General features: G+C 38.1%; 1 protein-coding gene across 2 annotated transcripts in view; it reads right to left on the bottom strand.

Moving 5' to 3' along the window:
• The window catches only part of ERC2 (ELKS/RAB6-interacting/CAST family member 2), a 922,431-nt gene that overhangs the window by 591,751 nt on the left and 316,321 nt on the right, over positions 1-14,359 (bottom strand). For both annotated transcript variants that reach the window (XR_004960151.1, XM_036266685.1), the window contains exon 6: positions 12,470-12,637. Coding sequence is in view for 1 of the 2 variants with exons in the window: in XM_036266685.1 (XP_036122578.1) it covers positions 12,470-12,637 (168 nt within the window). In the remaining variant the exon portion in view is untranslated. The remainder of the gene's footprint in view (positions 1-12,469; positions 12,638-14,359) is intronic.

The raw sequence follows: 14,359 nt of genomic DNA, 5'->3' as shown, positions 1-14,359 counted from the left end.
ATTTTAGTATTTTGCTTATTTGAATCAGAATCCCAATAAGGTTCATGCATTACTATTGGTTAATATGTCTCTTAAGTTTTTTAATCTTCAGTTTCCCTCTCTACCTCTCCTTTTTTTTTTTAATCCTTACCCGAGCACATTTTTGCATTCATCTTCAGATTGAGCAGGAGGGAGAGCAGAACAAAGAGAGAGAGAAACATTGATGTGAGAGAGACAAATCGAGTGGCTGCAACCCGCATGACCCCAGTGGGGTGGGGACAAACTGCAGCTGAGGTACGTGCCCTTAGCGCGAACCGAACCCATGACTCTCTGGTCCACGGGCCGATGCTCCAACCACTGAGCCAAACCGGCCAGGGCTCTACCTCTCTTTTTACTTAAAAACTTTTGCTGTTGTTTAAAAAGGAAAAACAAAATACAAACAAACAAAAAACACAGAATCATCTGCACTATAAGAGTTTCCCATGGTGAGGAACTTGCTCATGGCATCCTTTGGAATTGTGTGTCAAGTTTCTCTTTATCTTCTGTATTTCTGGTTTGATTTTTCTGGCAAGATTGTTTCATTGGCAAAAGAGCATACATCTATCAGGAGACACTTAATATTTGATGTGACAGCCATTATAGCTCTATCCTCAGATCCATTAAATCATTAGGAGTTACAAAATCGTGAGAGTCTAATATTCTTTCTTCATTTGTTAACTGCAATACTTCTGTAAAGAGAATCTTGTCGTCGTCCACTCTGACTATACTGAAATACAACTTATATAGAAGAGTTACAATGATTACTCATTCCTTTCCCTTATTTATCAGTTTCAAAAATAATGTGTTGGTTCCCTAGAATCTACAAAAGAGGTTTTGGGGTTATTTTAGTTATAATTCTGAACTCATGGATGTAGGCATATATTACGTTATTGATACTCAAATTCTTTGTCTAGTGGGCACATTCCTTTAATTTGTTCCTGGGTCCTTTTGACATGCCTTACCAGTCTTTAGCTTCCCTGCTCAGGCATGACAGGATGTTCTATATATATTTATGGTTTTAAATATGAAATACATCCTAAGACTACAGTATTTTACTTCATCAATCTTACCTCTGTATTTCCTTTCTTCTAGGCTCTCAATGACATCAACAGAAACATTCATTTGTTTTTTCCCACTCTTCACACACACTCTTCTATAATGTCTTAGAATAATAATATACTACAACCAATAATGTATATACTGAAAACAATTTCAGATTCTTTGCAGATTTTTTTTTATATCCTGGATTTTATCTCATTAGAAATGTACACTCAAACTACTGTTTTAAAGTCACTTGGAATAGAACCTCTCTGTGTGGTTATACTGCTACTCAGGTACACAAATATGTTCATTTTCCTTTTAACTTTTTAGGGATTGCCTTTTCGGATTTAATTTTACTTTATAATTGTGTAAAATATATATGTGGTTCCAAAGTCAAATCTACAAAACAAGATATTCCGAGAAGTCTATATTCTTTTATTCTACTGCCAAACAAGTAACTTGTATGTTTTTTTAAAATTATAGTTTGTCCATCAAGGGTTTTAAAAATATAAACAAGTATGTGTGTGTGTGTGTATCTCTTAGGTAGCATATCCTATACAATTTCACCACCTCCTCTTTTTTCACTTAACAATATATCCTAGAAGTCACTGCATATCATTACATAGAGATATTCTTCATCTTTCACATAGCCACATAGCTACATATTAATCCATCTTGTGGATCAGAGTGATTTATTCAATCAAGTCCCCTCCTGGTAAACATCTTGGTTGTTTCCAGTCTTGTACTATTATGGGTAGTGTTGCAATAAACAACTTGGATATTCTGTCATTTTTCCAGTGTATCTTTGGGATCTATTCCTAGAATTGGGATTGCTGAGTCAAAGGTAAACATGTGTAACTTGCCAGATGTTGCTAAATTCCCTTCTGAAAGGGGATATACCATTTTGCATTCCTACTAGCAATGTTATTAGAGGGCTAGTTTTCCCCTCAGTCTTATCAATAAATGGAGTACATTTCAAATCTTTGTGGATTTCTGCCAATCTAATAAGTGAAAATTAACTTTCAATATAGTTTTAATATGCATTTCTCTTATCATGTGTTAGGTTGAGCATCATAAATTAAGCACCTTTACATTTATTTTTCTGTATACTATCTATATATCAGGCCCATTATTGTATAGGGCTGTTGGCCCTTTGGTTTAAAACTATATATTGGGGATATGAACTCTTTATTTGCAACATAACTTGCAAGAATATCACCTAAGTTATTTGTCCTTTACTCTGCCTATAATAATTTTTGCCATGCAAAAATTCTTTATTTTATGACATCAAATTTATCAATCTTGTACATATTGCTACCAGATGTTGATTCATAGCTAGGAAAGTTTTCCCAATACCCAAGCTATAAAGGATTTAATCCATGTTTTCTTCTAATACTAGTATGAAAGCATCACCTAAGACTGGATATTTCCATTGCTACCATGATGCGATACCTCACTAATTCTCTCACTATACTTCCAGTGATACAGGAGAGCAACAATAGATCCAACAGATGTTTTTGGAGTTCCTATATTGTGCTAGGCCCTGCTCTCAGAGCTCATATACCCCAGTGAAAAAGACAAAAGGTTATTTTCTTTAAGAGGGTTATATTGTAATGAAGTTTTCCATCTATATAATATTAGGTTAATAAAGAGTTTAAATAAATACTCAAGTGCAGTACAGTAATGGAAACCCCAGTGAGGCCCCAACATCCCTAGAAAATGAGATTATATATTTGTGTCCCATAATATCAGAGACTTGACCCAAGAAAGTTATCTTTGAAAACTTCAGAATTTATAAATGAAAAGAGCTCCAAGCATTAAGATAAATTGTCCTTTGGTTTGGTACTTTCATACACTTGCTTACCCAGAGGCCCAGTTATATACCCAAGGTCTTTATGTGGTTCTGTCAAGCAACCAACAGTCCACTAGACTGAAACGTTCATGAATCAATCCCAGTGAATACTCAAGGCCACAAAGAACCAGAAACAATTCTTAAACATTTTTCAATAATCATATGATGGATGATAATGTTGGCAACATTTATCTCTTGTTTACTTCTATATTCCTGCACCTAGAACCATGCCTAACACACAGTATATATTTTGTAAGTAACCAACTGAAGATCCAACAAAGCGGGGTACCAAAATGATGCTATATACCAAATTTCCATATCTTAGCGTTCTGTGTCTGTCACCCATACACATGCACAGACAACTGCAAATATGATTACGTTTTTCCAAATTAAATCTTTAAAATTCCTGGACATCTTTCAACAAATGTACTCTTGACTTTGGATGGGATTGAGGTTGCAGAGTTGACAACCTGAGGTCTAGCTCTTGGGCAGTCCCCCGCAGTTCTCCTAGGCAAGCATTTCCCTCTTCCTGGCCTGTTCCCAGAAAAGCAGCCTACGGTGGCTCACCATGGAGAGAGCTGCCCTTTCCGACCCCAGCTTTGCTGGCTCTAGGCTAAGGAGTCACACTCAGTAGATGAAGAGTCGGACCTTCTCTCTCTTTTCCTTCGCATTTGGCCAGATCTTAACGACACAACTTACCATCTGTTCAGTTTCAAATTAACAACTGCCAAGTAGTATTTCAGAGGTCAAACGTCATTCTATTATAACTATGAGGATTTAAGAAATCACCTACAGTGGAAAATAATAAAATAAATAAATAATGCAAGAAAATTTTCACACTTCAAGATAGAAATACTTGCAATAAAAACAAATGTGTAGGGTTAAAATAATCATCTATACAACTTATTACCTCAAGTTATAGTCTCTCTCTCTCTCTCTTTTTAATAAAATAAGAGAGAGGAAATACATGTCTGTATGGAATAAATATCTGTATTTAGTTTTAAAAAGAATAAAGTTCAGTGAAAATGAATAAAGGATTCTTGCAGAAGCCCTGCAATTTAACTGCACTCTTTAGATTCTGGTATGTAAATAGACACACAAAGAAACCCAACCGCGGCAAATGTGAGCCTGTTTCCAGAGGAAGGATGCAAGTGTCACAAATGTGGGCCCAGTGATTATATAATCACAATAGAAACTGGTTTTTTCCAAATGGTGCCCCCCAGAAGGAAAAAAAAACAAATGGAAGTACTTAATAAATTCTGTTTTCCATAAAATTCATACCTCCCCCCTCCCCCCAAAAAAAGAAAGAATGTGAGCTCAGAGGTCAGTAAGAGTTTTGTTGGATTTCCCTCCTTCTAAATTCTGTCATCTCCTTTTTAAAGTGGAAATTCAGCTTCCCACAGATAGGACAGAAGTGCATTCTTTTCTTTCCTACAAACCATTCATCAGTAAGTAACACTCACCAGTGGACATGTAGTTTCTCGTGGACGAGTTGCTAATTGGACACTGTCACTTCTAGTTGCAGCTTAATATAGTGTAGACAATGCCCTTTTCAAACAGAAATATAGCCAAATAAAAATGCTAATGACCTATTTATTTTCCATCAAAGAATATAAAGGGCTCTGAATCCATCTCAATGCACCAAAACAATGTGTGCAGATTATAACGGGATTTGAAATAACTCAGTCATCTTAATTACATGTTTAGCCACACTGGTCAAATAACATCCCAAGGAGCTCAAAGAAAAAAAAAAAGGGAAGGGTGTGTGTGTGTGTGTGTGTGTGTGTGTGCAAATTCTTTTGTTTCACTAGAAAAATAAGTTGCTCAAAATAAACTGACAATAGGCTGAGGATTGGAAAGTTTTTGATTAAAAAGGGATTTTTGTTGGAACACTTATAATGAGATTTGAGCTACAGTAACAATATAAAATTGAAAGCAGAATTACATACAAAACGAGTACTGTAAAATATCATTATTTTAGTACAATGGAAAATAAGGTGTTTGTGGTTTTACTCTATAAATTCTGTGTTGTCTGCTCATATGTATTTCTTCTTGGCTGTCTTCTGAATAGCCATTCTATTTCCGAGTCCTGCGGACCAGCACTCATTTGTGGTGATGGGGGGAGGCGGGGGGAACGCACACAATCAACATCTCCTCGACTCAATTTTTTCTCGGTATTTTATTGGCTTTTCAGGATTAATTCTTGTCCACGCATCACATTGGTGTTCAGTTACAGGGTAGACAATGAATTTTCCTAATCCATTTAGTGTGCTGACAGAGCCATGTTCACAATTTATAGAATTTCCTTTCAGACATCTACCTATTTCACAGTTCATTAAGATTCAACCTGAACACCTGTGTTTATGAAGTCAAAAGCAATTTTATACTAACAAGGTGTTAAGTAAGGCATTCTCTGGAAGCCTGGACAACAATAACAATAACAAAAGAACTAGAGTGTTGGCTGGTGGAACAGAATAATGTCTGTAGCTACCTGCAGCATCCTTTAACGGACGAAATACTGCCATGAACCACAGCCAGCAAGCATAACACATCTGAATTCCTCCACCAGAAGTCTTTCATGTTTCACCTTAAGAAAGCGAGAGTATGAGGCTGCCTTGCAAAGTTCACCCAGATACCTAAAATCTGCAAAACAGCTAAAAATTTCAGGAAGTAAAATGTGGCCCCTTTAAAAAAAAATGTCTTCACTAGCTAGATATAAGGACATTTTCAGCATTCTGGGGCCCACAACGCCTGACCCTGGATCATTTTTATGTGAACCCAAAGTTTTCACATCATTAATAAAGAGAGAATCAAAACAAAGCCCACAGACATTAGGGGAGGGGAAAGTGTGTAGTTTGGCACTGCCATCATACATACCCTCAAAATGAAAGGGGAGAAAAGTAAAATGCACGTAGCAGAGGTGGTGACCCCTATAACGACTGTGGTTCCCAACGTTTTTTTTCTACTGGTAATAAACCATTTTGCAGACCTCCCAACTGTGGCCACCATGATAGTTACAGCTTGCAGGTTTATGTCTTTTTCTTGCAGTTAAGAGTGTTATCAATAAAAATTTCAAATGATGCCTTTCCCGGTCAAATAAAAACATTTTAAAATGTGAAGCCAGTGACGGGATTAGAATGGAAAAATACAAGTGACACCAGGATGTTGTTTTGTATATTTTTTCACCAACTCCCTTAATTTATTAATTTTAAAGACATTCTTTGCAAGTCTGAAAGGGAGACAACGCCCCCCCCCCCCCCGACACAGCACTGGGGTGACTGGACAGTCTTAAAAGTCTGTTGTGTCAGATGCTACTAACTTTTTTAAAAAGCACCTCACTTTTCAAGGCCATGATGAAGAGCATTAGGTCTATTTCAGAAAAAGATGTTGAACATAATATTCTTTAAAGGCCGAACTGAAGCGATTAAAAAGGACTTTTCGGTTTACTAGTCAACCAAGGCAGGAGGGCAAAGGAACACTGAAATGACCGAGTAAAGAAGCACTCCTTATAAATCCCACCTTGTATATTGTGGCAAGTATTATTTCCATTCATTTTTTAAATTATTTTGCTCAAAACACGTGAATTCAGAAGAAAGAGAAGTTCCTTAAGTATCTGGAATCGTTGCAAAGCCCTGTGTGAACGCATCTTGTCCCATAGTCCCAAGAGGCCACACAGCATTCAGACTGCTGGTCAGGGTGCCCTCTACACCCAGGAGTCTAGCCTCACCATGAAGTGAGGTGGAGGGCTCATCTCAACACGAATAAACCAGGAAAAAAGGACTCATAAAATTTATTTCTTCAGGTAACAACAACATTTTCACTGTCAAAAACTTGGTGTTATGATTCAGCTCGAAAACTGACAACTTGGTCTGCTATCTGGTTGTGTTATCACACTGAATCAGCCGGGACTCACGGACCAAAAATTGCCACCGCGGGCTCAGAAAACACCTCCTCCTCCATCAGCACCTTGCATGACCTCCCTGAAGAAATGATCATCACCACTTCTGTTAAAAATGCACTTAATTTTTACATTGTAAAGGTATAATGTGTTTATCATGGACATTTTAAAGATCACCTGAGTCTCCAATACAAAGAGAAAGCATGGTAAGATACTACTTTCTACTCTTTTACGTTGTTTGTTTGTTTACAAAGTATGCATGAATGTGTGAATATACATATATATACACATAATCATAAACATCGTTAAAGAAATACAATCAATGTTATATAATGAATTCTTCTTAAAGTACTAGGATCCTAGACTTCATGAAAAATGTTACACTTTCTAGAGTTTGGCAAATACCCTTCAATATTATGGCCACACTGTTAATGTTATTATGAGGATTTAAGTCCTAGGTTTATTCATTCTTATTTCTCTTCATAGCCAGTACAGGGCTATGCCTACTAAGCATTCTTGCAATCCCAATGAACTCACCTATTAAGACATAATTATAAAACTTACAATAAACTTTGCCATGAAGAGTAAATGTGATCATGTATGTCAGTTCCTTGGCACGAAGGAAGCTCTCAGTCCACTGGGACTCATGGAAGGTCCTAGATGTAGGGATAAGAGGCCAGGGTCTGGGAACTGAGGCCCTGTCACTCATCATTGTGTGACCTTGAACAACTTACACATCCTCTCTGAACCTCTATTTTCTCATCTTAAAAAGGGGTCAACAATATCAACTTCACGAGTTGTAAATCAAGTTTAAAATAAAGTATTGCATGGAAAATACTTAGCCGCAGTTCCTGGAACTCAGTATGGCAGCCACAGGACACTCGGTAGATATTTGGGCAATACAATTAAATTGAAAAGTCCAAGGCCAACAGCTCCTGAGGTTATGGGTCCCATCTTATCCAGCACCATGCTCAATAAAATATTATCAAATCACACCTCACACATTTAGACAAGACAAGGGAAGATCTTTCTGAAGTATAGCCTTCTGAAGCATTTCTAAGTAGATAACTCCTGAAATAACCAAGCCAACAGTGTCTATAACCCCATAAATAGTACCCCCTTTCTCACAGAGAGCCAAGCTGCTTGAGTGTAGACTAAAGCTTTAATCAAAACACAGAGAGTACCAGATTAATCACCTTAGCAATATTAGCCATCCAGTATAAGAGATATGAATGATATTTCATACAGCTTGCATACTTTAGCTTTCAAAGGAGCTAAACATTTATTTCTTTTTATTTTCTCTCCTCCTTTTACTTACCCACTTTTAAACAACAGAAGGAAGATGGCATATAATTAAGATTTTGAGTGAAATTATTAATAACCAGAAATTACTGAGTGTTTATGGTACTATAAATCAGTTCTCTATCATATATCATACACCCAATAGAATGTTGGCGGGTAGTCATTCAGAAACTATGTGTTGAATGAAAAAATGCATGAAATCTATAGGGCAGGAATCTTTAATGTGAAATTCTTGGAAATGCTTCAGGGCATCTATAAACTGCCTGAAATTATATACATTATTACATGTGAATATGAGTGTGTATGTGCTGAGGTGAATTTTTCTAGGGAGTAAGTCTATAAATTGCATGATATTCTCTCCTACATGGATTTCATTTAAAAAACAAAACCAGAAATGTTATGGACCCTTGTTATGGAGCTGCTACTAACCTACCCGGCACGTGCTGCCCTTGCCCTCGTGAGCACAGTGAACAGGTGCTGTGCTTGCCCTTAGACGAGCGCAACTCTTCCCTGACCTATTTGGAACAGCAATGAGATGAGAGCATTACGTACCATGGTCATAGAACACATCTTCAAAAACATGTCAAAGAGTTGTCACATCTGGCCCTTCACAAATCATGCTGGGCTGGGGGAAAGTGTACTTACCAGAAAAAAAAAAAAAAAAAAATCTCTTACTTTGGGGATAGAACAAACTAGACGGCACTTTCACAGTATCATCACAAAAAGGGGACTCAGTTGAAATATAAAAGTCTGAGCTCAGTAAATACAGAGACTGGAAACTCAAAGGACACTCACAAAGGTAGAACACACAGAATGGATGAGGAAAGAGAAGTGAGGCAGAGTATACCCCACGTACCCCTGATATACAATAAAAATAATAATAACATCAATGATAATCATCAATACAATTTGTAGCTAAAACCCTTTACCAGAATTAAAGCACTTTCACAAAGATGTGTCAGGCTGGTACAATAACTGCCACTTTATAGATCAAGACACTAGGCTCAGAGAAGTTCAAGTCTTATTGGTGTCATGGTTCTTCAGTGGGGAAGCCAAAGCATGTCCACACACCTCCCACTTCTCCATGCTCTGCTCTTCAGACAACATTTTGCTTCAGACTGTAGTCAAATAGCTAGGCCTCTTCTTAATCTCTGGATATGTTGGTGATTATTTGTTGAAACCCAAAACAATCAAGGTGCTAAAGAAAGCTCATTTATTATTTCTACTGCCATGTAATTAATGTGTTGGTGGATGGGGATAAGTTGGTACATAAAAAACGTCAAGGAAAGGAGCAAAATAAGAAACTTGGCCTAGAGGTCCTTTGAAGCTATTTTAAAAAGTAAAATGTTATGTTAAGAGCTATGTGGTGTACCCCTCTGTGTGCGTAATTATTATTCCATTGATTTACTGCACACATGTCAAAGAGTGTCTGGGCATTTATACAAGTTAAAACAAACCAACCCAAGAGCCAAGCCACACAGCCGCAAACCAGACAACTTGCCTCCCACCCCTTGCCCCAGTCTTCATCCTGCCACATCCTAAATGCAGATTCTCTGATAGCAAGAATCTTCCTGGCAGAGAGGAACTTTTAAGCCAGTGACAGCTGTCATTTACACCATATTCTAAAGGAGCAGCTAAAACCAGTTTATAGCAAATTTCTTCTAATTCTACAGAGAGCCCTCTTCTGTTTGGGCCAAAGCTTTTAAGGAATGGCTCAGGAATCAGATTGGAAGGAGCTATCATGCGTAACCTTCTTCAAGGAGGAGTGCCCTGTCTTTCCTATGAGTTTCAATTCAGGTCTTTTGTTGTAGGGCATAACGAAACATAACATATCTCGTCTACTGAATATTCACCCACTAAGGTAGGGAGACTCTTTAGAGGTGGGAAAATCACTTTAATATATTTTACCCTGTAGGCCGAAAATCCTTTGCCTAGGATCCAACAATTAGAGCAAATTTTAATCAAAACCACTTCCTCTAAGAGATGGACATCATTGGGTAGCTGTCTCCATTTTCATTTACAAATATCTTAAAGGAAGAAAAAAGGCAAAAAGAAAATTTCTCGGATGTCTCCAGCTGATAAAATCATTAATCACACACTCTGAACTTCAAAGCAGAAAACTAGAAAATCACCCCACTTTCTCTGCACATGGAGAACAATTTTTTCTACTTCAAAGCGCCGTCTTTTTATTGGGTCATTTTAATTATTGAACGCGGGATGGAAGCTATCAGCATAATGTCACCACTGTCTTTTTCATGAAACATACATAGGTCTAATTTGGACTACATTAATTCAAGAGCGGGAAAACACAGGCAGAATGAGAAAAGGGAAGTGGGCTGGACTACAGTGCTCATCAGTACCAGGGAATGGGAGAAAGGAAGTAAGCCTTTCAAAGCTGATTTCTCTCATTCCTTTCTTTTGGAGAGAAAAATCAAGAAGTTGACTGCCTATCTGAGCAACTCCTGAATGGACTGCTTTGCTTCTCCAATTTGCTCCTACCCAACACACAACAACACACTCACACCAATTTAATTAGTAATGGTGGCATTATTGCCAACTTAAGTTGCTCTGTGAATAACCAATGTAAAGAAAAACTTGTCCTCTAGAACAAGGGTCAGCAAACTCTGTGGCCCTGTTCAGAGTAAGGCTGCTAGAAAGAGGTCAAGCCACTCATTCCAATCCCCACTGGGCACTATTTCCAAAAATCACAATGCCATGTGTTGGCAAACTTTTCATGTAGAGTCAAAGAGTAAATATTTTCAGCTTTGTGGGCCACACAATCTCCTTTGCTACTCAATTCTGTGACTATAGCCAAAGACAACACATATATGAATGAGTGTGGCTGTGTTCTGATAAAACTTCACTTACAAAAATAGGCAGAGGGGCGGTATTTGTCCCACAAGCCAAAGTTTTCAACCCCTGTTCTAGACAAGAGTCTATAGTTGTGTTATCCAATACAGTGGTCATAAGCCACATTTGACCATTAAATTCTTGAAATGTGGCTAGTGTGACTAAGGAACTACATTTTAAATTTTACTGAGTTTTAATAGTTTAAATTTGAATAGACACATGTGGCTAGTGGCTACAGTATTCGATAGAACAGTCGTAGGTTCTATTCACTGCTCCTCTTCAAAGGAGATACAAACCACCTTCTAAATTTACGGCAGTTTAAATTTGTGCTTTAAAAAAGATAAGATACATGCTTCCACATTCAGAATGGAACTATATAGAACTAAAAATTATATTTCTTAAATGTGGAATATCCACATTACTGAAGTTAAAATGATCGTTTGGTTTGAATCAATCACATAACTGCCTATTAGCCAATGCCAAGTGCACAGGGGCTGAGACAGGTCCATGCCAAGGCTTATCCAATCTGGAACCTGTTTCCTTTCTCCTCTGAGCACTGCCCTGCACCTCCAGTGAGGGCACAGACCTACTGAATGGCCCCATTAACTCATAAGGAAAGTCCAAATCTCCCTACAGACCCAAAAATGTATACATCCAAAGACACAGCTCAGAGCACCAGAGGGAACAGGCATCTCAATTAGGTCACCTTCTCCTGAAGTGGTCACATCAGAGACCACCTCTGCACAAAAATGAGGAACATTCACCACATCCTCTGCTATTCTCCACACATAAAAATGATTTTCTGTTGACTGTCTTATTTACACAATAACTAGCTTGTGTTTTGCATTCCCTAGCAACCCCAAAGATATACTCCAATGGAGAGAAGCAGGGAAATAGCATAGTAAGATATATTAGTGTTTTGTTTTTTTTTCCCCAAGTGTGAATAAGAGGTATAAACCACCATTTCCTTAAGAAACTCCACAATACCAACTTTCTTCAATGGGCACAACAGTATTGAAAATAAGGATGCTCCTCAGGTGCCAGGATGGCGACACAACAAAGGAAGGCAAATAACGTTCTGACTTTTGATACAATAAAACTATTCCAGATCCAATCATTTATCTGCAGTTCCAAAATCCAAAAAGCTCTGAAAAGTGAGGGGAAAAAAATCCCAAGTGTGAAGCAAACTCCTCTAGCAGCACAACCTAACATGAACTAAAAGGAGGCCTTTTACATAGTCTTCATGCTACTTTAGGGTGGGACATTTTTGTTTTGCAGAAATAACCATGTGTTTGCATAACACTCCCAGCAACCCCACTGGGAGTGTTCTATAGTCTGTGATACATGCAACGAGTCTTACCTTTCCAAAATCCCCCCAAATATCTGATATCCAAAATACCTCTGGCTCCAAGAGTTTGGATAAGGAATCTTCTAAAGAAAGCTGTAGAGGTAGGACATTTTCTATGAACACAATGTCTGCTGCGTGGACTCCTGAGACGGCGCCTCACCTCAGTCTGAAGAATGGCAGCCCTCTGTTCTTTGGCAGTAAGCGACTCTTTAAGCACTTCAATATGTTGCTTGCAATCTGAATTTTGATTGCTAAGGGTTTCAAGCTTTGTTTGTAAGGCAAGAAGTTCTGACTCCTTCTTTGAAAGTTCTTGCTTCAGCTGATCAATCTGTAAAACAATGGAATTGCAAGAAATTAGAAGCCACAGGTACTACTCTGTATTTGGGAACTACTGACGTCTTTTGTGTATGTTCTTTCAATGACTTATGATTTCTTTTTTATTCTTATTTTTCAATAGCTGATGATCATTATTCCAACAAGGCAGGCCATAAGTTTGATGAAAAAGATGGCCCTGGGACTCACACCATCTCTGGGATCGGGGGTAGGGGGGTGGGGGATGGGGAGACACTTTCTAAAGGTGGCTGAGAGTGTAGGAAACAGGAAAGGTAAGGTCAGCAGACTGCCTTCCACCTTCCACCCCCCTGAGAACCAAGGTTTGCAGGGGAATGAAGGCTTCCTGGCCAAACCTACTATTTATCCATGAAACCACAAAGCCTATTCACCAAAATCCTTACAACAGTCAACAGGGAGCTAATAAAGGTACTTAACCCAAGACATAACCAGGACCTTCTCTACTACTCCACAGTGAAAATGATCATTCAAGGGCATTATTTGACAAAAGAGAATTCTTACCCCCCCAAAAGTAAGTATTGGGTTTGGGGTTTTTTATTTTTATTTTTTGGCTTATATTAAATACTGAGAAAACACAAAAGAACATAAAATGTATATAAAGTATAAGAAAAAATAATACAAGAAATATCCATCATTTAATTCACCAAAAGAGATTATTAGAATTATCTGTGTTCTAACCCATTTCTATCTCCTTCTTTCCCCCCTTCAGAAATAATTACCACTCTAAATTCTGTGCTTGTCATTTTCTTGCTTGTCTTTTAGGTTTACCACATATTTTTGCATCTGTAAATGATACAACATTTAGTTTTGTATACTATGTAGGTTTTTAACTTTGTACTGTGTGTTGTTTTTGTTTTCTTTTTTTTAACATTATGCTTTTTTCTACTCAATCTTATGTCCTGGAGATTAAATCATGTTATTGTACATGCAATTTATTCATTTTCCTTGGAGGACAGTATTCCATTGTAAGACTTCACCACAATTTATTTGTCCATTCTGCTGCTGATGGACATTTTGGTTTGTTTCCAGGTTTTTTGCTATTACAAAAAGTGCTATTCTGGGCATTCTTTTACATATCACCTGGTCCACATAGCAAAAACAATCTAAGAGTTAAACTGCTGGACCACATAGTGTGCACCCTTCAATTTCTCTAGATAACCAAAATGTTTTCCAAAGCAGCTATGTTGATGTTCATAGTCACAAGCGCTATGTGTGTTAATCACACCACATCTTTGCCAATATCTTTTTTTCTTAATCCTCACTCGAGGATATTTTTCCATTTATCTTCAGTTAGAATGGGAGGGAGAGAGGGAGAGAGAGAGAAACATCGATGTGAGAGAGACACATCGATTGGTTGCTTCCCGCACAACTCCGACCAGGGCTGGGACGAACTGTAACCGAGTTATGTGCCTTGACCAGAATCAAACCCGTGACTCATTGGTCTGTGGGCCGACACTCTAACCACTGAGCCAAACTGGTCAAGGCTTTGCCAATATCTTACGTCACTAACATTCTGCATGTTTGCCAGTCTGATAGGAGTGATGGTAGATGATCTCCAAAGATAACTGCCACCCATTACTTCCTTTCTGTACACACATGCTGCTCCTCACAAGCAGAGGGGAAGTCCTTCTAGCCTCTGCTTCACCTGGCTGGACTCCGACCTGCTTGTACCAGCTGAGCGCATCAGAAGTGTCAAGCA

This window comes from Molossus molossus, unplaced genomic scaffold, assembly GCF_014108415.1.
Source record: "Molossus molossus isolate mMolMol1 unplaced genomic scaffold, mMolMol1.p scaffold_m16_p_18, whole genome shotgun sequence".
Classification (NCBI taxonomy): Eukaryota; Metazoa; Chordata; class Mammalia; order Chiroptera; family Molossidae; genus Molossus; species Molossus molossus.
Note: the sequence above shows the minus strand (reverse complement) of the source record. Positions and strands in the feature narration are given on the sequence as shown.